Here is a 25,528-nt window from a genome sequence, read left to right on the forward strand (position 1 = left end):
AACACGCAATTTTTTCAAGAAAGTAGATACTAATAGCTATTTAAACTTTAACAGTGGTCATTACTCAAAATGGCTCAAGAATATTCCATACAGCCAGTTACATGTACAATTAAAGTATCTCATCCTTATACGGCTGCGCCCTTGGATTTCTCCGACCTTTTTTCCTTTTTACTGGATTCGTTCAGCGGATTTTGTGTACTCCAAATCTCCGGATCGGGAACTGTGGCTGCAACCGGCTCTGATAAGGGCACCTTTGAATACACCTTTTGGGATGTTGTGCTCCTAGCATAACATCACCAGGTCAGTATATTTGACCCCTTTTCTTTTTCCTCCACACCAATACAGATTCAGGCACGATGTGCGCTTTGTTTTTATTTTTATCTCCATAGCGTTACGACCATTGCGGAACGCCACATTCGTTGGAGGAAATACCGTTTTTTTGCCCAAAGTGACAAACCCGGCACCCTTTTAGCTCATAAATTTGCGCCCTTGTCTTGTAATTTTATGGTCCCTAAATTGAGGCTAGCAAATGGTAATCTATCTTACACAGCACCCTAAAGAGGTTCTCAATAGTTTATTTTCTTATTATTCTTCTATGTATAAAACCCCTCCCCATCTAGATATAGTGAAAGCTGATAACTTACTTAAAGATATATCCTTGCCAGTCTTGACAGGCCCCCACAGAGATACTATGGACACTCCTGTGTCGCTTCCAGAAGTTCTGGCTGAGATTAAATTCCTCAAACCAGCTAAATCCCCAGGACCAGATGGGTTCTCTAATCTATATTATAAAAAATGTGTGGATATGTTGGCCCCTCACTTGGTCATCCTCTTTAACCCCTTCCCGACATTTGTCGTAAATATACGTCATGGAAAGCCAGTGCTTCCCGAAAAATGTCATATACTTACCACAAACGGGAAAACGGTTATAGTAAAAAATAATAAAGTTTTAAAGTTAAGATGGCTGCTGTTCATAACAGCAGGACCTGTGTACACGATGCCCATGGGTGTGTCACCTCCCCCCTGCATCGGCGATCGCTGCCATTGGTGACAGAGCCTCTTTAATGCTTTCCTAGAACAATGCATTCACCTGGATCAGGTGGGTTTTGTTCCAAACAGACAGGCAGCAGATCAGACTAGAAGGGATGGAACGCAGAGATTCGGAGCACTGTGTGTAATGACGGGGTAAGGAGACAGACAGGTGAGCCCTAATCTACCCGCCACTCAGTCCCTGCCTACTTGCACGACCCGTCCTAGGCGACGGCGTACAACTGGGCGACGGTCCCTACGCTCAATACGTGCATGAGCGACAAACAGACAAGGGTACACAGATGCTAAGGGAAATGGGGCAGTTGCCCACGGCAACACCGTGAGCAACAAGAGTAGTGAACGAGTCGAATCAAACCAGGAGTGTACGAGGTACCAAATGCAGAGCAGGAGCGTAGTCAGTAAAGCCAGGGTGTAACGACGGGGGTAGGGAAACGAACAAGTGAGCCCTAATCTACCCGCCACTCTGTCCCTGCCTACTTGCAATGACCCGCCCTAGGCGACGGGGTACAACTGGGCGGCGGTCCCTACGCTCAGTAAGTGCACGAGACAAACATACAAGGGAATACAAAGCAAAGGGAAAGGGGCAGATGCCCACGGCAACACCGTGAGCAACAAGAGTGGTGAACGAGCCAAGTCAAACCAGGAGAGCACGAGGTACCAAACGCAGAGCAGGAGAGTAGTCAGTAAGCCAGGGTCAGTATGGAGCAGGATCAAATAGTTAGGAGCTGTAGCTGGGCCAGGAAACCACACGGAAAGAATCACAAGCAAAGGAGGAACAGGAAAGGCAGGTATAAATAGACAGAGGGCGGGAGCTAGCTCCGTCTGGCCAGGCTGCGATAGGCTCTCCCACTCCTAAGCCTGCCATCCTGAGTGGTGGAAGAAGGAGTCAGTCTCAGAGACGTAGATTCAGGTGCAGACTGATTACCTATGGGAGTTAACCCCGAAGCTGTGCCTGGCAGATCCTTTACAGTACCCCCCCCTTTATGAGGGGCCACCGGACCCTTTCTAAGTGGACCTGGTTTACTGGGGAAACGAAGGTGGAACTTCCTGACCAATACCCCAGCGTGAACATCCCGGGCGGGTACCCAACTCCTCTCCTCAGGCCCGTATCCTCTCCAATGGACCAGGTACTGGAGGGAGCCTTGGACCATCTTGCTGTCCACAATCTTGGCCACCTCGAATTCCACCCCCTCAGGGGTGAGAACGGGAACAGGAGGTTTCCTCGAGGGAGCCAAGGACGGGGAGCAGCATTTAAGGAGGGAGGCATGAAACACGTCATGTATACGAAAAGATGGGGGTAACTCCAGCCGGAAGGAGACAGGATTGAGGACTTCAATGACCTTATACGGCCCAATAAACCGGGGAGCAAACTTCTTGGACGGGACCTTAAGACGCAAGTTCCTAGACGATAACCATACCAGATCGCCGACCATAAACAAGGGGTTAGCAGAACGTTTTCTATCAGCCTGAGTTTTTTGTACGCTCTGGGACGCCTCTAAGTTCTTCTGAACCTGGGCCCAGACTGTGCACAGATCCCGATGAACGACCTCTACCTCGGGATTGTTGGAACTACCAGGTGAAACGGAGGAGAACCGTGGATTAAACCCAAAATTACAGAAAAAGGGGGAGACCCCTGACGAGTTACATAGTTACATAGTTACATAGTTAGTACGGCTGAAAAAAGACACATGTCCATCAAGTTCAACCAAGGGAAGGGAAAAGGGAAGGAAAAATATCTACACATAGGAGCTAATATTTTTTTGTTCTAGGAAATTATCTAACCCTTTTTTAAAGCCATCTACTGTCCCTGCTGTGACCAGCTCCTGCGGTAGACTATTCCATAAATTCACCGTTCTTACTGTAAAGAAGCCTTGTCGCCTCTGCAGCTTGAACCTTTTTTTCTCCAGACGGAGGGAGTGCCCCCTTGTTTTTTGAGGGGGTTTTACAAGGAACAGGATTTCACCATATTTTTTGTATGTGCCATTAATATATTTATATAAGTTAATCATGTCCCCCCTTAGTCGTCTTTTTTCAAGGCTAAATAGGTTTAATTCTTTCAATCTTTCCTCATAACTTAAATTCTCCATGCCCCTTATTAGCTTCGTTGCTCTTCTTTGTATTTTTTCCAACTCCAGGGCATCCTTTCTATGAACTGGAGCCCAGAACTGGACTGCATATTCTAGATGAGGCCTCACTAATGCTTTGTAAAGTGGTAATATTACATCCCTGTCCCGCGAGTCCATGCCTCTTTTAATACACGACAATATCCTGCTGGCCTTTGAAGCAGCTGATTGACACTGCATGCTGTTATTGAGTTTATGATTTACAAGTACACCCAGATCCTTCTCAACAAGTGAATCCGCCAGTGTGGCGCCCCCTAGGACATATGATGCATGCAGGTTGTTGGTACCCAGATGCATAACTTTACATTTATCTACATTAAATTTCATCTGCCAAGTGGACGCCCAAACACTTAGTTTGTTTAAATCTGCCTGTAATTCATGAACATCTTCCATAGTCTGAACTATATTACATAGCTTGGTGTCATCTGCAAAAATAGAAATCGTGCTATTAATCCCATCCTCTATATCATTAATAAATAAGTTGAATAATAGTGGTCCCAGCACTGAACCCTGGGGTACACCACTTATAACCGGTGACCATTCAGAGAAGGAATCATTGACCACAACTCTCTGGATACGGTCCTTGAGCCAATTCTCAATCCAATTACAAACTATATTTTCTAAACCTATAGTCCTTAATTTACCCATTAGGCGTCTATGGGGGACAGTGTCAAATGCCTTTGCAAAGTCCAAAAACACTAAATCCACAGCGGCCCCTCTGTCTAGACTTCTGCTCACCTCTTCATAAAAACAGATTAGATTAGTTTGACAACTTCTGTCCTTAGTAAAACCGTGCTGGCTGTCACTTATAATGCTATTTATTGTCACATAATCCTGTATATAGTCCCTCAATAGCCCCTCAAACATTTTCCCCACGATGGATGTTAAGCTTACTGGTCTATAATTACCCGGGGAAGACCTAGAGCCCTTTTTGAAAATAGGCACCACATTTGCCCTGCGCCAGTCCCTTGGCACTATACCAGTCACTAGAGATTCTCTGAATATTATGAAAAGGGGGACAGAAATAACTGAACTAAGCTCTTTAAGAATTCTAGGGTGTAACCCATCTGGTCCCGGGGCCTTGTGCACATTTATTTTATTTAATTTAGCTTGGACCATCTCTACATTCATCCAATTCAGTATATCAACTGATATATTAACAGCACTGGCACCGGCTACATCAGCTGCTCCTTCTTCAGTTGTATATACAGAGCTAAAGAACCCATTTAGTAACTCTGCCTTCTCTTGATCCCCTGTGATCAACTGACCCGTTTATTAAGGGAAAATTCAGCGAGGGGAATGAATGAGACCCAATCATATTGACAGTCAGAGATAAAACACCTTAAATATTGTCCTAGAGATTGATTAGTCCTCTCCGTTTGGCCATTGGTTTCAGGATGGAAAGCAGAGGAGAAGGACAGATCAATCTCTAACTTTTTACAGAAAGCTCTCCAAAACAAAGAAACAACTTGTACCCCTCTGTCCGAAACAATATTGACAGGGACCCCATGGAGACGCAGGATGTGTTTGACAAACAAGGTAGCTAACGTCTTGGCGTTGGGTAGTTTCTTGAGGGGCACAAAGTGGCACATCTTACTTAAGCGGTCTACTACCACCCACACCACCGACTTGCCTTGGGATGGAGGCAAATCGGTGATAAAATCCATGGAGATATGTGTCCAAGGTCTCTTGGGAATGGGCAACGAACGTAGTAAGGCTGCTGGTCGGGACCTGGGAGTCTTGGACCTAGCACAAACCTCACAAACGGCGACGTAGGCCTTAACGTCTTTAGGCAACCCAGGCCACCAATAGTTTCTGGCAATGAGGTGTTTGGTACCCAGGATGCCTGGATGACCAGATAGTGCGGAGTCATGATTTTCCCTAAGTACCCTTAGCCGGTATTGCAGGGGAACAAACAGCTTGTCCTCAGGAAGGTTCCCGGGAGCTAAACCTTGATCAGCCGCAATTTCAGAGACTAAATCAGAATCAATAGAAGAAATGATTATACCGGGAGGCAAAATACAAGCAGGATCTTCCTCCGAAGGAGGGCTGGCCATGAAGCTACGCGACAGTGCATCGGCCTTAATATTTTTAGACCCAGCCCTATAGGTAACCAAAAAGTTGAATCTGGTAAAAAATAGCGCCCATCGAGCTTGTCTCGGGTTTAGCCTCCGGGCAGATTTTAGGAAAACCAGATTCTTGTGGTCGGTATGGACCGTTACCTGGTGCCTAGCCCACTCCAGGAAGTGGCGCCACTCTTCAAATGCCCATTTAATGGCTAAGAGTTCGCGGTTGCCAATATCATAGTTACTCTCAGTGGGCGAAAACTTCCTGGAGAAGTAGGCACAGGGGCGGAGATGGGTGAGGGACCTGGTACCCTTGGACAAGACAGCCCCCACTCCTACCTCGGATGCGTCAACTTCCACGATAAATGGCTCCATTTGGTTGGGCTGAACCAGCACCGGGGCCGAGATAAAGCACTTCTTAAGGACCTCAAAAGCCTGGACAGCCTCAGGAGGCCAGTGGAGGAGATCAGCACCTTTGCGAGTGAGGTCCGTAAGAGGCTTAGCGATGACCGAGAAGTTAGCAATAAATCTCCTGTAATAATTAGCGAACCCCAAAAAACACTGTAACGCCTTCAGGGAGGCAGGTTGGACCCATTCCGCCACAGCCTGAACCTTGGCGGGGTCCATGCGGAATTCATGAGGAGTGAGGATTTGACCCAAAAATGGTATCTCCTGTACCCCAAACACACATTTTTCGGTTTTTGCAAACAGTTTGTTTTCCCGAAGGACCTGGAGCACCTTCCTGACATGCTCAATGTGGGAGGACCAGTCCTTGGAAAACACCAGTATGTCATCAAGGTACACTACAAGAAATATCCCCAGGTAATCTCTCAAAATCTCATTTATGAAATTCTGGAAGACCGCCGGAGCATTACACAACCCAAAGGGCCTGACGAGGTATTCGAAATGACCTTCGGGCGTGTTAAACGCAGTCTTCCACTCATCCCCCTCTTTGATGCGGATAAGGTTATACGCCCCCCGTAGATCAAACTTAGAGAACCATTGGGACCCCTGAACCTGATTAAAGAGATCAGGAATCAAAGGAAGGGGATACTGGTTCCTTACAGTGACCTTATTCAGGTTACGGTAGTCAATGCATGGCCTAAGACCACCATCCTTCTTCCCTACGAAGAAGAAGCCAGCACCTACCGGAGAAGTAGAGGAGCGAATGTAACCCTTGGCCAGGCATTCCTGGATATACTCTCTCATGTCTTCACGTTCGGGACAAGAAAGATTAAATATCCTACCCTTAGGAAGCTTAGCTCCTGGTACCAATTCGATAGCGCAATCGTATTCTCTATGAGGAGGTAACACTTTGGAGGCCTCCTTAGAGAAAACATCAGCGAAGTCCTGAACAAACTCAGGTAGCGTGTTCACCTCCTCAGGGGGAGAAATAGAATTAACAGAAAAACATGACGTCAAACATTCATTACCCCATTTGGTAAGCTCCCCAGTATTCCAGTCAAACGTGGGATTATGCAATTGCAACAAGGGAAGGCCTAAAACCAAATCGGACGATAATCCCTGCATCAACAGTACAGAGCACTGCTCCAAATGCATGGAGCCAACAAGGAGTTCAAAAACAGGGGTATGCTGTGTAAAATAACCATTAGCAAGAGGAGTGTAGTCGATACCCACTACCGGGACAGGTTTAAGCAAATCAATCAAAGGCATAGCAAGAGACATAGCAAATTCCACAGACATGATATTAGCAGAGGACACTGAATCCACGAAGGCACTGCCGGTAGCAGACCTACCACCAAAAGAGACCTGAAAGGGAAGCAAGATCTTATTACGTTTCATATTTACGGGAAATACCTGTGCGCCCAAGTGACCTCCCCGATGATCACTTAGGCGCGGAAGTTCTCCGGCTGCATTCTTACGGTTAGGACACTTTAAAAAAGTTTAACAAAGTAAATTTTAAAAAAAATGTGAAAAAAAATGAAAAACCCAGCTTTTCCCCTTACAAAATGCTTTACTATTAAAAAAACAAAATAAAGTTAAAAAGTTACACATATTTGGTATCGCCGTGTCCGTAACGGCCCCGAATATAAATCTATTACATTATTTAACCCGCACGGTGAATGCCGTAAAAAAAATAATAAAAAACTATGGAAAAATTATTGTTTTCTGTGAATACTGACTTTAAAAAAATGTAATAAAAAGTGATCAAAAAGTCACATCTACTCCAAAATGGTACCAATAAAAACTACAAGTCGTCCCGCAAAAACAAAAGCCCTCATACAACCGCATCGGCGAAAAAATAAAAACGTTACGGCTCTTCAAACATGGAGACACAAAAACAAATAATTTAAAAAAAAACAAAAAAGCGTTTTTACTGTGTAAAAGTAGTAAAACATACAAAAACTATACAAATTTGGTATCATTGCTGTGGCGGAACGGGTGACGGTTACAGGCATTGTACCCAGATAAAGGTTAAGCCTGCCGCAAACCGTCGCACTCCCGCCATCCGGGTGCCATAGCTTAGATGGCGCCCGGTGCTAGATGGGGATATGTCCCCTCAAACTGCATTACGTTATGTTTGATAACCAGTTGTTTTATATTGTATTGTATTCAGTGCTGCTTCACTGTCCTCCCCCTCTAGGGTTAATCTTACACTGCAGGAGAGTGAGTTACAGGCTGAGAGCGGGAACTTGTTTAATGTAAATAAGAAAAAGGAGGGGGCCTGTTTCCTGAGGGAGGGGTGAGTGAGGGATATCGTGGTGCTGGAGGAGAACTGAGTTAGTTGCTGCCCAGGAGAGGATGAGATAGCAGTGTGAGCTGCAGGCAGGGGCTGTCTACCTCAGAGATGGTACCTGACCTAGGGACAGTAATAGAGGACAAGTGCTGGAGTCCCATCTAACTAAGGAGGATCTGGAGACACCCCAAAGGATGAAAGGTACAGTGGAGAGACCCCATTGTGAGGTAGCCTGTCCCATCCAGCCCAGAGGGGAGAAGCAGCGATGCATTGGTTCTGTGTGTGTCTGTCCCTGTTAATAAACGCGCCGCTGTGGCTTGTCCCCTGTTAATCTGTGTCGCCTGAATCTATCGCCCACATTCTCTTGGCATAAACCGACCCCCACTGACCCGGTTTCGCCACATTTGGTGGCAGCGGTGAAATAGATTCAGCCCGTTCCAGAGGAAGCGGCAGGGGATAGGTATCCTGGTACCATCCGGCACTTTGCGACCAGACCTCAAGGGCGGACTGCCACACGTGCTGCAGTACAGGGGGACCACAGGCACCTAAATCCACAGTCATGGAGCCTGACTCTATGGATCCTCCCGGCGGAGCAGAGGATGTCACCTATGGCAGCTACCTCCGAATTACACTCCAAGAGCTGTGCCGGTTCCGGCGTATTGCTTTCTCGTCCCGCGACATCAAGGATAGGCTGATTGAGAAACTCCACGCCTGGGACCTGGCGAACCCGGCCGAGATGGGAGAGATGGCCGAGGGTGACGTTGACTACTGCCCCGAAGAACCGGCCAGTCGCCAGAGAACCGGCCGTAGCGCCATCTCGGACGCCCAGGCCCTGCGGATGGGGGATATGCTGACCGCTCTGGGGCCTCAAAGCTCAGAGGCCGAGCGCCTGATCATTGTTGGGGCCGTGGCCCGTGCAGTGGCACCCCCAGAACCAACAACCCCAATCCCTGCCGGGCCCCGAAGACCCCAACTACGATACAACGACCTCCCCAAGTTGGATCCTTCGTCCACGGATATCGATGCGCACCTAACCATGCTGGAGACACAGCTACAGGTGCATGACATCCCCACCACCGAATGGGCTTGCTACGTGGGGCCCAGCCTGCAAGGGAGGGCCCTTGAAGTCTACCGGAGCCTAGGTCCAGAGGACGGACGGGACTACGGTTGCCTCCGGGACGCCCTGCTGAAGAGGTATGCGATCACCCCAGAGACTTACAGAGAGCGGTTCCGTAATTTGACGCTCGCCGGCCAGGGTACCCATGTGGAACTGGCAGCCCAGCTCCGCTTAAGCTGCTCCAGGTGGGCCGAGGGGAAGAAGGCCTTCAGTCGGGAGGCCCTGGAGGACCTCGTCATTTTGGAGCAACTCCTCTCCAGGATGGAGGTCCCCGTTCGTGCCTGGGTCGCGGACCGCCACCCCAGCACCCCTGAAGATGCCACCACCCGGGCCGACGAGTTCTTGGCCCACCGACCCCAGTGGAGAAGCCTTCCGCGCCAGGAACAACGCCGAGAGCTCCGAGCCCCTACCAAAATAGCGGAAACACCCCGGCCAACTTCGATGAGACCCCAGCCGCAGCCTACGGCCACCCCGATCCCTCCAAGGGTCCGCGGCCCTACGGACTCCCGCCAGTGTTATGGGTGCCACCAGCCGGGGCACATCCGACGAGACTGCCCCCTGGCCCAATCAACGGTGCCCTTTCCCAGACCAACCCCAACCCGGGTCGCCTTTTGCCCGGAGGCGGGCGACCCCGATGAGTGTGACCACCTCCTAGATGCACCAGAGGTGGAGGAGGTGGTCTACCACGTAGAGCTTGCGAGCCTCGTGATGAACCAGGTCCCTGCCAACATGCAGGGCCACCGACAGCCCGTGGTGCTGGGACGACGCACCGTCCAAGGACTCCGTGACTCGGGGGCATCCCTCACCCTGGTAAGAGCGGACCTGGTTCCCCAGGCTAAGGTTCTTCCCCAGCGATTAGCCCGGATTGCCCTGGCGGACGGACAGCAGCGGTCCATTCCCCGCGCCAGAGTCTACCTGGACTGGGGCCCCGGAAAAGGGGAGGTCGAAGTCGGGCTCATGCCGGATCTCCCCGCCGATGTCTTATTGGGGAACGACCTTGGGAACGGTCTCACAAGTCAGTTCGCGGGGGCCGTGACCCGCAGCCAAGCCCGGGAGAACCTTTACCGGCCTCCACCACCGACCAGTGTAACCACCGAGGCTCCTCTCCCGGAAGCCCCGCTCCCCGAACCGTCGGTGGTAAGAACCCAAGGCCCTGACGCCTCACAACTGACCGACCCGACGAACCCCCCGACAGACCTGGGGGAGGTGGATAGGGTCGCTTTTAGGGAGGCCCAGCATACGGATCCTTCCCTGTCCTCTGCCCGTAGCCTGGCCGATCGACCACTCAGTGGAGGGGCCCAGGCAGGGTTCCAGTGGGACAACGGGCTGTTGTACCGGGTCGAAGCCCCAACCAAGCCCGAGTCGCCCTGGACCGCCTCCAAACAGCTGCTTGATCCCCAAGCCTACCGTGCACGACTGTTAGCCCTGGCCCACGATATACCCGCGGCGGGTCACACTGGGACCAGGTCCACCAGGGCCCGGCTCTCGAAGGCTTTCTTTTGGCCAGGGCTGACTGAGGACGTGCGGCGGTACCGAGCTTCGTGCTCTGTCTGCCAACGGGTGGCGGGGGCCCCGCGCAAGGTGCCGCTCAGGCAGCTGCCCCTCATCCGAGAGCCCTTCCAGCGGGTGGCCATAGATCTGGTTGGCCCCATTAATCCCCCCAACCGAGGGGGAAAGCGTTACATCCTAACCCTGGTAGACTTCGCTACCAGATACCCGGACGCAGTGGCTCTGTCCTCCATAGATGCTGAGCACGTCGCCCAGGGACTCATGGACATCTTCAGCCGGGTGGGGTTCCCGCGTGAGGTACTCACAGACCAGGGATCTCAATTCCAGGGAGAACTGGAATCGGCACGGGGTGAGTTCTCTAAGAACCACCGCCTACCACCCCCAAACGAATGGACTGTGTGAAGGGTTCAACGGTACCCTCAAGCAGTTGCTACTCCGATACGTCCACTCAGAGGGGAGAGACTGGGACCGCTCCTTGCAGCAGCTTCTCTTTGCCTATCGAGAGGTGCCGCAGGAGACTACCGGGCACTCCCCATTCGAGTTGCTGTTCGCGAGGCGGGTCCGGGGACCCTTGGACTTAGTCCGGGAAGGTTGGGAAGGGAAGTTTGCAAGCCCGGAGATCCCGGTAGTAGACTATGTGAGCCAAATGCGGGAGCGCCTAGCACGGCTGATGGATTTGGCCCATCAGCGATTGGAAGTAGCTCGAAGCAGTCAACGGGACGAGTACAACCGTAGCACCCGACCCCGAGAGCTGGGGGTGGGGGAGAAGGTACTGGTCCTCGCGCCAGTACGAGGCAACAAGTTGCAGGCCAATTGGGCTGGACCGTACACAGTAGTGGGGCGACAGGGGACGACGAACTACCTAGTAGCCCACGACAAGGCAGAAAAGCGGGTACGGAACTACCACATAAACCGGCTCAAGGCCTATGTGGTAAGGGAGGTAGGAGCGGTCGCAATATGCTGCCCGCCCATGGACAACCCTGACGTGGACCGCATCCCTGACCTACTGGCAGAGGCCCGACGCCAGACAGGGCTGGCAGATGTGCAGCTTGAAGTCCAGCTATCGCGCTTGCAGAGTAGGGAGATGGGGGAGGTGTTAGCAGCCCAGGAGGCCCTGTTCACCGCATCCCCCGGACGTACCTCCCTAGTCGCTCACGAGGTCGACACTGGAGGAGCCCGACCCCTGAGGCAGCCCGCCTTCCGAGTGGCTCCCTCAGTGCTGACCGAGATGAGGAAAGAAGTAGAAGAAATGCTGGAGATGGGGGTCATTGTACCATCTCACAGTCCTTGGGCCGCCGGCGTTGTGTTGGTCCCCAATCAGGACAAAACCACGAGGTTCTGTGTAGACTACCGGCGGCTGAACGAGGTAACCGTTACGGATGCCTATCCGATGCCCCGGATTGATGAGCTGCTCGATAGGCTGGGAGAGGCACGCTTCGTGTCCACTCTGGATCTCAGCAAGGGCTACTGGCAGATTCCTCTGACCAAGGAAGCCCAAGAGCGCTCGGCGTTCATCACCCCGTTCGGCCTGTTTGAATTTACGTGCATGCCATTCGGGATGAAGAACGCCCCCGCGACCTTCCAGAGGGTGCTCGAACGGATCCTCGTGGGGTGTCAGGAGTTTGCCCAGGCCTACCTGCACGATATCGCTATCTTTAGCGAGACTTGGGAGGAACACTTGGGGCACGTGGCGCAGATCCTGGAGCGCATCGGGTACGCCGGCCTCACCATCCGCCCCGACAAGTGCCAGATGGGGATGGCAGAAGTCGCCTACCTGGGGCACCGAGTGGGCAGCGGACAGATCTGCCCCGAGCCGGCCAAGGTGGAGGCCATTCTCCAATGGCCCCGGCCGGCCAACCAGAAGCAGGTTAGGGCCTTTCTGGGAGTCACAGGGTACTACCGAAAATTTATCCCGCAGTATAGTACCCTGGCCAAGCCCTTGACCGACTTGACGTCCAAAAGGTTCAGTCGACTGATGCCCCGGTCCCCTGACTGTGAGGCGGCCTTCGGGAGCTTTAAGACTGCCCTCTCCACCTCCCCTGTCCTGGCTGCCCCTGACTTCCACCGGCGGTTCATAGTCCAAACCGATGCCTCAGACGTCGGGCTGGGAGCGGTACTGAGCCAAGTGGATGAGGCGGGCCACGAACACCCGGTCGCGTACCACTCCCGGAAGTTGCTGGACCAAGAGAGGGCATACGCAACCATTGAGAAGGAGTGCCTGGCTGTCGTGTGGGCTCTAAAGAAGCTCCAGCCCTACGTTTACGGGAGGGAGTTCACCATAGTCACAGACCACAGTCCTCTCAGTTGGTTGAACCGAACCGCCGGGGACAATGGGCGTTTACTACGGTGGAGCCTGGCCTTACAATCCTATAACTTTACCATCTCTCATAAAAAGGGCCGGGACCACGGGAATGCTGATGGACTCTCTCGGCAGCAGGACACTGATGGGCGGAGACTGACAGCACCGGGCCCAGATCTCATCACTGACCCGACAAAGGGTCAGCAGGACTGATTCTGGATCTAAGCTGGGGGAGGTTTGTGGCGGAACGGGTGACGGTTACAGGCATTGTACCCAGATAAAGGTTAAGCCTGCCGCAAACCGTCGCACTCCCGCCATCCGGGTGCCATAGCTTAGATGGCGCCCGGTGCTAGATGGGTATATGTCCCCTCAAACTGCATTACGTTATGTTTGATAACCAGTTGTTTTATATTGTATTGTATTCAGTGCTGCTTCACTGTCCTCCCCCTCTAGGGTTAATCTTACACTGCAGGAGAGTGAGTCACAGGCTGAGAGCGGGAACTTGTTTAATGTAAATAAGAAAAAGGAGGGGGCCTGTTTCCTGAGGGAGGGGTGAGTGAGGGATATCGTGGTGCTGGAGGAGAACTGACTTAGTTGCTGCCCAGGAGAGGATGAGATAGCAGTGTGAGCTGCAGGCAGGGGCTGTCTACCTCAGAGATGGTACCTGACCTAGGGACAGTAATAGAGGACAAGTGCTGGCGTCCCATCTAACTAAGGAGGATCTGGAGACACCCCAAAGGATGAAAGGTACAGTGGAGAGACCCCATAGTGAGGTAGCCTGTCCCATCCAGCCCAGAGGGGAAAAGCAGCGATGCATTGGTTCTGTGTGTGTCTGTCCCTGTTAATAAACGAGCCGCTGTGGCTTGTCCCCTGTTAATCTGTGTCGCCTGAATCTATCGCCCACATTCTCTTGGCGTAAACCGACCCGCACTGACCCGGTTTCGCCACAATTGCAATCGTAACAACCCGCTGAATAAAGTTATTGTGTTATTTATACCACACGGTAAACGGCGTAGATTTAGGACGCAAAAAAGAGTGGCGAAATTTCAGATTTTTTTCTATTCCCCCCCAAAAAAAAGTTAATAAAAGTTAATCAATAAATAATATGTACCTAAAAATGGTGCTATTAAAAAATACAACTTGTCCCGCAAAAAACAAGACCTTATACAGCTATGTCGACGCAAAAATAAGAAGGTTATAGCTCTTGGAATGCGACGATTGAAAAACGTAAAAAATAGCTTGGTCATTAAGGTCCAAAATAGACTGGTCATTAAGGGGTTAATGCTTCGTTGGTTGAAGCCAAATATAATAATAATAATAATAATAATCTTTATTAATATAGCGCCAACATATTACGCAGCACTTTACAATTTAGAGGGAACATGAAACAAACAATATCAGACATTACATAGTGACAAAGTTAATTTACAATTCAAACCTGAGGAGTGAGGACCCTGCTCGCAAGAGCTTACAATCTATGAGGAAATAAGGGAGACACAAAGAGTAACAGTGTTTGTTCAGTACAATAGTCCAGCCATTTTTATACACATGGGGTGGTGCACATAAAGCTGCATGAGCCGGTCACCAGCCGGTATACGTGTATGACGGACATGAAGAGAAGGAGTGTGAGGGAATCTTATTCTGATGACTAATCTAAAAGGAGGGCCATGGAAAGGAGTCAGATTAGGGAATGTTATACGCCTGTCTAAATAGATGTGTTTTCAGGGCACGTTTAAAACTGTGGATATTGGGAATTAATCTGATTTTCTGGGGTAGCACATTCCAGAGGACTGGTGCAGCACGAGAAAAATCTTGGAGACGGGAGTGGGAGGTTCGGATTATGGAGGATTTTAATCTATGGTTGTTGGCAGAACATAGAGCCCGAGTAGGGTGGTAGACAGAGATGAGGGAAGAGATGTAAGGAGGTGCAGCACTGTGGAGAGTTTTGTGGGTGAGAGTAATAAGTTTGAATTTTATTCTGAAGGGGATGGGCAACCAGTGCAGTGACTCACACAGATTAGAGGCGTTGGTGTAGCGGTTGGCCATAAATATGAGCCTGGCTGCTGCATTGAGGATAGATTGGAGAGGGGAGAGTTTGGTGAGCGGAAGACCGACTAGTAATGAGTTACAGTAGTCAAGACGAGAGTGAATCAGAGAGTTTTGGCTGTTTCCTCCGTAAGAAAAGGGCGGATTCTGGAGATGTTAAGTGTAGATATAAAGTGTCATGGTGTGGGTGTGGACCCACTGGGCCATACCGCGTAGCGGGATGGCAGCAGGCCAAACAGGTAAAGTAAGAGTCTATAGTTCAGAGAGGATACCTGAAGCAATGTAGACGGTAGCAAGGCAGGCACGGCAGGGACCAGGCGGCAGGTAGACGTCAGGCGTGGCATAGGCAGAACAGGCGTGGAACGCAGCACAACTTGGCAACAGCTCAGCACGGCACTAGACCAGGATAGTACGGGAACAGGATACAGGATACAGGAACAGGAACAGGGAACACTAGGAAGCTGGAAGACACTAGGGGACCATTAGCACGACAAACTTTGGGTAACAAACAACGCTCTGGCAAGGAACAAGAGGGCAGAGCCCCTTTTATAGCCCAGAGCATTCTGGGCAAGATTGCAGACTTCCTGCAGTTATGCATTCACTGGCCCTTTAAGGCCGTGCACGCGTGTGGGCGCGCGCACCCTTCGGAGACAGTCTCTATATGCGGAAGTGAGTGCCGGCGCCTCACAGGAGGACGACACTGCAAGCAAGTTGAATGTCCATGGCCACGGCCGTCAAGGGGTAAGTCAGTACGACGGGCCGTGGCCATAGATGTTACAGTATCCCCCCTCTTACGCCCCCTCTTCTTTGGACCAGAGCGGGAGAGAAACTTCCTCATGAGGACAGGAGCATCGATGTTCTCCTCTGGCTCCCAAGACCTCTCTTCTGGACCGAACCCCCTCCAGTCCACTAAATAAAACGTCCTTTCTCCTTCCTTCTTGGTGGCCAGAATCTCCCTTACTTCAAAAGTCCCAGATGAGCCGCCAGGGATCACTGCAGAACTAGGAGTCCTGGAGTAGCGGTTCAGGATCACGGGTTTTAGCAAGGAGACATGGAGGGAGTTAGGAATCTTGAGGGTAGGATTTCGAAGGGTCCGCGGAACCTAGGAGCAAATTTGTAGGACGACACCCTCAGCCAGATATTCCTTGAAGACAACCAGACCTTTGTACCAGAAAGAAATTGAGGAGGGGCCCGTCTTCTAGTATCTGCCTTTCACTTCATGCGGTCCACCGCCAGCTGGATAGATCGGGTCTGTTGCCATACTTGCAGAAAGTCCCTGAAGGTAGCGTCAGCTGCAGGCACCTGGGACATAGTAGACACAGGAAGAGGTATACGAGAATGTTGGCTGTAGACGATGAAGAACGGACTGGAAGTGGTAGACTCACTAGTGTGGTTATTATAAGAGAACTCTGCCCACGGGAGCAGCTGCACCCAGTCATCATGCTGTCTCTAAACAATGTGACGCAGATAGTTCTCCATAATCTGGTTAACCCTCTCGACTTGCCCATTGGACTGGGGATGATAGGCCGAGGAGAAGTCCAACTTTACACCGAGTAGACCGCAGAGTGCTCTCCAAAACGTTGAGGTGAACTGGACCCCTCGGTCCGAGACAATATGCAGGGGCAAGCCGTGCAGACGGAAGATGTGTTGAATGAAGAGGTCAGCTAATCGCGTAGCAGACGGCAGACCAGTGAAGGGAACGAAATGAGCCATCTTAGAAAATCGATCCACCACCACCCAGATTACAATGCAACCTGCAGAAGGAAGAAGATCTGTGACAAAATCCATAGCGACATGCTGCCAGGGGGCATTGGGCACTGGCAGTGGTTGGAGCAGGCCAGCAGGTCTGGAGTGAGCAACTTTATTTGCTGCGCATACCATGCATGAGGAGACAAAGTCCATAACGTCTTTGGGTAGCGTGGGCCACCAGAACTGACGGGCAATTCGATTTTGGGTCTTACGGGCACCCGCGTGACCTGCCAGCTTGGAACAGTGACCCCAGTGAAGGATTCTTCCTCTGTCAGCCAAACGCACAAAAGTCCTTCCCGGAGGAATGTCTCTAACTTGCAAGGGGTTCACAGAGAAGATGCAGGAAGGGTCAATAATATTCTGTGGAGACTCCACAATGTCCTCCGTTTCAAATGACCTAGACAAGGCGTCGGGCCTCACATTCTTGTCGGCAGGTCGGTAGTGGAGTTCGAACCGGAACCGAGCAAAGAACAACAACCACCTGGCTTGACGAGGATTCAACCGCTGGGCCATCTGTAGGTAGGTCAAGTTCTTGTGATCCATGAAGACCAGGATAGGATGGACTGCGCCCTCCAGTAGATGTCTCCACTCCTGCAGAACCAGCTTGATGGCCAGTATCTCCCGATCCCCAATCGAGCAGTTGCGCTCTGCAGAAGAAAACAGCTTGGAATAATAGCCACATACCACAGTCTTGCCTTTCGAACCTCTCTGGAACGACAGTGCACCAGCACCAACAGAGGAAGCGTCAGCCTCTAATGACAACTGTAGGGATATAGCAGGGTGATGCAGAATTGAGGCTGACGTGAAGGCTTTTTTTAAGGATTCAAATGTGGCTTCTGCCTCTGGAGCCCACACTTTGGCATTCATACCTTTACTAGTGAGGGTAGGGATGGGAGCAGTTAAAGATGAGAAGTTATGGATGAACAGCCGGTAGAAGTTGGCGAATCCCAAGAAGCGTTGTATGACCCTTAATCCTTGGGGGCGTGGCCACTCCATGACAGCTTTTACCTTCTCAGGGTCCATCTTGAGGCCCTGATCGGAGATGATGTAGCCCAGGAAGGATAGAGACTTTTTCTCAAACACACACTTCTCCAGCTTGGCGTAGAGATGATTCTCCCTTAGACGAAGCAACACCTGGCGGACATGACTTTGATGAGTTACTGGATCTGGGGAAAAAATCAAAATGTCATCGAGGTACACCACAACACAGATATAGAGGAGATCACGAAAAATGTCATTGACAAATTCTTGAAATACCGCAGGGGCGTTACACAGGCCGAAGGGCATAACTAGGTATTCATAGTGCCCATCACGAGTATTAAAAGCAGTCTTTCACTCGTCACCTCGACGAATTCGGATAAGATTGTAGGCCCCCCGCAGGTCCAGTTTAGAAAAAAAAATTCCCCCGGAATGCGATCAAACAGTTTAGAAATCAAAGGCAGTGGGTAACTGTTCTTCACCGTGATCTGGTTGAGGCCTCGGTAGTCAATGCAAGGTCGTAGCGATCCATTATTCTTCTTGACAAAGAAGAACCCAGCTCCGGCCGGGGTTGAGGATTTACGAATGAAGCCCCTCTCCAGATTCTATTTAATGTAGGCCGACATAGACTGGGTCTCTGGCAAGTAGAGAGGGTACACTCTACTGCGAGAAGGAGATGACTCAGGAATCAAGTCGATCGGACAGTCATATGCTCGGTGTGGCGGAAATGTCTTAGCTTCCTTTTTATTGAAGACATCGGAGAACATAGAAAAACAAGAAGGCAACCCTGCCAATGACTGAAGCGGAGAAGACTGTAGTGGCTGGATATGACCCAGACAGCGGTCAAGACACTTCGGACCCCACTGGAGAACCTCTCCAGAGTTCCAATCCAGGACTGCGGCGTGTAGACAGAGCCAAGGCAACCCCAAGAGCACGGGGTTGACGGCCTTGGACAGGACAAACATGGAGATGAACTCAGCATGGAGAGCTCCTACTTGGAGCCTTAATGGCTTGGTCACAGACACAACTGGGTCAGGCAATGGCAGTCCATCTACTGAGGCAACGATCAACTGCCTTTCCAGAAGAATAGTAGGCAACTGAAGAAGATCCACAAGGTCCTGGCAGATGAAGTTGGCTGCAGAGCCAGAGTTCAGGTAGGCAGAGACCAGATGGAACCCCTCGCCAGTAGTGATGGTTACGGGAATGAACAGTTTGGGAGAGAGTTCTTGATTAAATTCAGTGACGCCAAGGGTTGTCTCTCCAACCAAACCTAGGCACTAGGGTTTTTTGGCTTGTGAGGACAAAGACGCACGACATGGACAGCGAGGCCGCAATATAAACAGAGTCCAGAGGTGCGCCGGCACTGTTTCTCCTGGACGGACAATTTTAGCCGGTCCACTTGCATCGGAACCTCGGGGCAAAGCATTAGAAGAAGGCAAGAGGGGTTGCTGGAAGTTTGGCGCCAGTCTAGGAAGCCGTCTCTCCTGACGAACTTCATGAGCTCTCTCCATCAGCCTTATGTCCACCCGAGTGGCAAACAGAATCAAGTCATCCAAGGCAGGTGGCAGATCTCGAGCGGCCAGTTTGTCCTTGATCTCAGATGATAGGCCATGCCACCAATGCCTCATTGTTCCAGGATAGTTCTCCTGCCATGGTCCGGAACTGGATGGTGTATTCGCCCACGGAGGTGTCCTCTTGGCGAAGGTTGAAGATAGCGGTGGCTGCCGACGAGACTCGCCCTGGCTCCTTGAAAACAGTCTGGAATAACCGCACGAACCCCTGGAAGTCTTGGGTCTTGGGTCCCTGACGTTCCCAGATAGGGTTTGCCCATGCCAGGGCCTTGTAGAGTAGAGACACGATGAAGGCGATCTTGGTTCCATCCGACGAAAATGCTCGGGCGTGCAGGGTAAAATGGATGTAGCATTGGATCAGAAACCCTCGACACGTGCTGACATCTTCATAGAACCGAGAAGGTAATGGAAGCGAAAACCGAGGATCCGAGCCGGAACTGCCAGGAGGTGTAGCAGGATTGTAGATCTGTAGAGCTTGCATAGAGGCAGGAAGAGAAGCAGCTAGCGTCCCTAGCTGCTGTGCCATGGAGTCCACTGCCACAAGAAGTTGGTCCTGTTTTGCTCGGAGATCCTGCAGGTCCGCCTGCATGGCTTGGGAGGGTGACATGCCGTTGAATTGACCAGCGGAGTCCATGGCCAGAGCGTACTGTCACGGTGCGGGTGTGGACCCACTGGGTCGTACCGCGTAGCAGGATGGCAGCTGGCCAAACAGGTAAAGTACAGAATCTATAGTTCAGAGAGGATACCTGAGGCAATGTAGACGGTAGCAAGGCAGGCACGGCAGGGACCAGGCGGCAGATAGACATCAGGCGTGCTGTAGGCAGAACAGGCGTGGAACAAATCACAACTCGGCAACAGCTCAGCACGGCACTAGACCAGGATAGTACGGGAACACGATACAGGAACAGGGAACACTAGGAAGCTGGAAGACACTAGGGGACCATTAGCACGATAAACTTTGGGTAACAAACAACACTATGGCAAGGAACAAGGGGGCAGAGCCCCTTTTATAGCCCAGAGCATTCTGGGCAAGATTGCAGACTTCCTGCAGTTATGCATGCACTGGCCCTTTAAGGCCGTGCACGCGCGGGCGCGCGCACCCTTCGGAGACAGTCTCTATATCCGGAAGTGAGTGCTGGCGTCTCACAGGAGGACGACACTGCAAGCAAGTTGGTTGTCATGGCCACGGCCGTCGAGGGGTAAGTCACAACGACGGGCCGTTGCCATAGATCTTAGACAAAGTATTCTTACAATGGTACTTAGTTCCCTCTAGGCTGGCCAAGATGTTCCCTAGTGCCTCATCTTCTTGCTTTATAACTGTGGATGTGTGGGAGAGCCTCTGCATGTATGGTGGGGTTGCCCGAAGGTACACCGATTCTGGCGGAAAAATCTATAATCTGTTATTTTCTATAACCCAGATTAACTTGAAATTGTCCCCATCCCAGGCATTACTTAATGGGACCGTACCTGGCCTATCTAAAGCCTCTCATAAATTTGTATCCTTTCTGTTCCTGGCAGCCAAAATTACTATAGCTACCTCCTGGAAAAGTCCAGTGATTCCTATTCATCTAGTTAAGTCTAAATTGAATTGGATTATGGTTAATGATCGGTTCCATTGTATGGTCTCCCATAAAGAAGAACTCTTTCTTCAGGTTTGGCGGCCTTGGCTCGGATACCTTGGGACGATCTCTTAGGTTTATTTTGTCTGAAAGACACTTGACCCTCATTTTCCCGTCCCTCTTTTCCCTATCCCCCCCCCTTTTTTATTTCTTCCTTACCGTCTAAATGATATATGGCAAGTTTTGATTTATAATTGTATTTTATGGTTTGATCTATGGGGAATGCCCCCAACTAGGTCCTTTTTTCCCCTCTGCTTTTGTATTACTGGAGGTGCAGTTTACCTTTCTGTGTAAAACTTCAATAAAAATTCTTGAAATCGCATATACCCTAAAATTGAACCAATGAAAACGACAGATTGTCCCGCAACAAATGAGCCCTCACACAGCCCCGTTGGAGAAAAAAATTAAAAAGTAATGGCTCTCAGAATATAGCAACACAAATTGTGCAGAGTGTTCCAAAAGCGGATATGATTGGGCACCATTTATCAGTGCGACACCGGCCACATATCTATGAATTATTATTTATTTACCGCATTATTATACCCCCTTATTATTCTCTGGTGTATTCCGCACAGCCTACATATGCCCCCACGTTATAAACTGAAATACCAGTAAAACCCCAAACAGAAAAACTACCAAGCAAAATCTGCACTCCGAAAGCCTAATGGCGCTCTCTCCGTTCTGAATACCACAGGATGCCCAAACAGCAGTTTACATTCACGTATATGAGATTTTATACCCAGGAGAACCCGCTCAATGTTGTATGAGGTATTTTTCTTCAGTGGCACAAACTGGGCACAACATATTGTGCACTAAAATGGCATATCAGTGGAAAATTGTAATTTACACTCTGCACCATCCGCTGCGCATTAACCCCCACGCGCACCATGACTTAATAGCATGTCGTGGTGCGGGGGGGGGGGGGTTATATATGGAGGAGGCTCATGCGCTGAGCCCACTACATACGCTGCGGGTGTCAGCTGTGTATTACAGCTGACACCCGGGACTAACGGACTAGAACAGCGATCGCGCTGTGACAGGAGCCTGTAAAAATCACATTATACTGCAATAAATTAGTATTGAGGTGTACTGTACCACGATCTAATGATCGCTAGTTCAAGTCCCCTAGGGGGACTAATACAATGTGTAAAGAAAAAAGTAAATAAAGTTATTATTAGTGAAAAAAATATATAATATATTTAAAGTCCCAAAAAAAACCTTTCCCATTTTTCCTCTAAAGCAATGTAAAAAATAAAAATATTAAACAATATTGGTATTGCTACATCCGTAAAAGTCCAAACTATTACAAAATATACCATTATGTAACTCGCATGGTGAGCGCCGTAAAAATAAAGAATTTAAAACGCCAAAATAGCTGTTTTTTGGTCACCTTAGCGGTTACATTTTTTTAAAATAAAAACTGATCAAAAAATTGTATGTACCAAAAAACTGGTACTAATAAAAACGACAGCTCATCCCGAAAAATATAATCCCTCACACTGCTCAAAAGTTATGGCTCTCGGAATGTGGTGAAACGAAACGTTTTTTTTTGTTTTAACAAATAGTTTTTACTTTGTAAAAGTAGTAAAATCTAAAAAAAAATAGTATAAATTTGGTATCACCTTAATCGTATTAAGTCTCAGAAAATATTTAAGTTGTCGTTTTTACCCCCACGGTGAAAGCCATAAAATCGAAACCCAAAAAACAATGGAGGAATCGCAGGTTTTTCCAATTTCAGCCAGCAAAGAATTTTATTTTCAGTTTCCCAGTACATTAAATTATACTTTAAAGGAACAGTGTCATCACAAATTTATTTGTCATATGTTAAAGATGTTAGTGCTTTATTAAAAACGTTTATATTTATTTGTGTGTTTGTGTTTTACTTTTTCTTATTTTTACACTTTTTCTTCCCTATGGGGGCTGCCATTTTTTGTTCCATTTCTGTATGTGTCGATTAACGACACATACAGACATGGAATACGGCAGCCACAGTCCCATAGGGACTGCGAACGGCTCCAGTCCCATCCACTTCTGTGTACGCCGTCTGTGTGGGAACGGCGCATGCGCCGCTCCCACACAGTCCAATTTGAAATTGGCGCCGTCCGGCGCCATTTTCCTGTGGACCGGAAGTCGCGGCCGGACAGTAAGATTACTACTTCCGGTCGCGGCTTCCGGACTTGTGCACTTGGACCAGCGGCAGCAGACGGAGCGGACGGGCCGGAGGGAGCCGCGGCGGCAGGAGCAGGTAAGAGATTTCAATGTATGTTCGTGTTTGTGTACGTTTACTATTGTATGTTAACCTTCTACACTGTGTGTTAGCTCAAAAAATGGCGACACACAGTGTAGGAGGTTAGACCGTTCAAACCCTTCGTTTATCCTGGCACTAGTCAGGATAAAGGAGGGGGGGATGCTGAGAGCTCACTAGAGCGAGGGCTTTTTACCCAATTTTGCAATGCTGCAATTTTGGGAATAGCTCCATCTAGTGACCAGCAATGGGAAATATTATAAATTAGAATCTAATTTATAATATTTCCTGACTCGTGAAAAAAATAAAAAAAATTTGAACAATGTTTAATCACCTACACACTAAATGTTTAATTAAAAAAAAAAAAGCATGTTTTTCTGGCAACACATTCCCTTTAAGTGGTGTCACTAGAAAGTACAACTCCTCCCGCAAAACATAAGCCTTCACACAACTCTATTGACAGAAAAATATAAAAGTTATGGCTCTTGGAATGTGAGGAGTGAAAAACGAAAATGAAAAAGTAAAAAGGATCAGTCCTGAAAGGGTTAATTAATTTCTAATATTAAAAACATTTATGAGCACATATGGGGTATTGCTGTACTCGGGAGAAATTGCTTTTTAAATGTTGGGTGTCTTTTTCTCTTTTATCCCTTGTGAAAATGAAAAAATGCAACATTTTAGTGGAAAAAATGTTGATATTCATTTTCACGGCCTAATTCCACTAAATTCCGCAAAAACCTTGGGGGCCAAAGTGCTAACTATACCACTAGAAAAATTGAAGGGTGTCGTTTCTGAAATGGGGTAAATTTTGGGGTGTTTCCTCTTTTCTGCTCCCTCCATGGTCTTGCAAACGCGACATGGAACCGAAAACCATTCCAGCAAAATCTGCGCTCCAAAATCTGCGCCCTTCCCTTCCGAGCCCTGCCGTGGGTCCAAACAGCAGTTTATTAGCACATATGGGGTATTCCCGTAATCGGGAGATATAGCTTTACAAGTTTTGGGGTGCTTTTTATTCTTTCTTCCTTGTAAAAATTAAACATTTCTATGTTTTTTCAGAAAAAAAGTAGATTTTCATTTCCGCAGACTAACTCCAAAAAATATAGCAAAAGACCTGTGGGATCAACATGCTAACTATACCCCTAGATAAATTCCTTGAGGTGTGTAGTTTCCAAAACAATGTCACTTTTGAGGAGTTTCCACTGTTTTGGTAACACAAGACTTCTTCAAACCTGACATGGTACCTAAAATATATTCTAAAAAAGGAGGCCCCAAAATTCTCTAGGTGCTCCTTTGCTTCTGAGGCCTATGTTTCAGTCCATAAGCCACATATGGGATATTTCTAAAAACTGCAGAATCTGGACAAGAAATATTGAGTTGCGTATCTCTGGTAAAACCTTCTGTGTTGCAGATTTTTTTTTATTACAAATGAATTTCGGCAAATTTTTTTTTAATTTCCCCTCTACATCGCTTTAATTCCTGTGAAACGCCTAAAGGGTTAAGAAACTTTGAGTGCTATTTTGAATGTGTTCAAGGGGGCACTTTTTAAAATGGGGTGATTTATGGGAACTTCCTAATATATAAAACCCACAAAGCCACTTCAGAACTGAAGTGGTCCCTGAAAAAATAGCCTTTTAAGGGTACGAACACACACAGTTGCGCAGCGTATCTGCCCTGAACACCGCAGGGAATGCTGTCCGAAAAATCGCACCACATGTGTTTTCCGCCAGAATTTCGGCAGCGTAAAGCAGCGCTGAAAAAAAACAAAAACAAACGTTCATACCTACCCCCTCCCTCTGCACTGCGTGTAGTCCGGCCTCCTGGAATGACGTTACAGGTCATATGACCGTTGCAGCCTGTGATTGGCTGCAGCGGTAATATGGGGTGAAACGTCATCCCAGGAGGCCGTACTCGAGAGGAGGCAGGGAACTCTGGGTATAATTTTTTTTTACTTTCTTACTTGCGATTTTTGCAGCAGAATCGTTGTGATTCCGCCGCACATATCGCAACACACATACTTTGTTGCGGGTTTAAGCACCCCATTGAATTTATTGGGCAACCCGCAACAGAAGAGCTGCGATTCCGCAGCATTAATTGACATGGTGCGGCTGAAGAAACCACACCGCAGATCAATTTATTTGCGTTTATTTCGGCGGCTTTTTTCCACTGTTTGGGGTCGAAATCTCACAAACACTGCTTCTACTGTAATATGATGCGGATTTTCCACAATTTATCTATTGCGGCGTCCTGAAGGGGTTAATCAACCTAGCAGTATGAGGGCTTGTTTTTTTTCCGGATAAATAATTTTTTTTTTACTGGTCATTACGATTGCGGTGGGAATATATATATATATATATATATATATATATATATATATATATATATATATATATGTATTTATATATATATATAATACAGCAAGTAGATTCCTCCACAACACTTGAGATGCACAAAGTTTCTG

At 48.9% G+C, this 25,528-nt stretch overlaps 1 protein-coding gene across 1 annotated transcript in view; it reads left to right on the forward strand.

Annotated features, from left to right (window-relative positions):
• Positions 1–8,496: 8,496 nt before the first annotated feature.
• The window catches only part of LOC142685494 (proteinase-activated receptor 1-like), a 134,976-nt gene continuing 117,944 nt past the window's right edge, over positions 8,497–25,528 (forward strand). The window contains exon 1 of the mRNA XM_075847524.1: positions 8,497–8,692. Within this exon, the coding sequence (XP_075703639.1) occupies positions 8,497–8,692 (196 nt within the window). The remainder of the gene's footprint in view (positions 8,693–25,528) is intronic.

The sequence above is a fragment of the Rhinoderma darwinii genome, chromosome 1 (assembly GCF_050947455.1).
Source record: "Rhinoderma darwinii isolate aRhiDar2 chromosome 1, aRhiDar2.hap1, whole genome shotgun sequence".
Taxonomy (NCBI): Eukaryota; Metazoa; Chordata; class Amphibia; order Anura; family Rhinodermatidae; genus Rhinoderma; species Rhinoderma darwinii.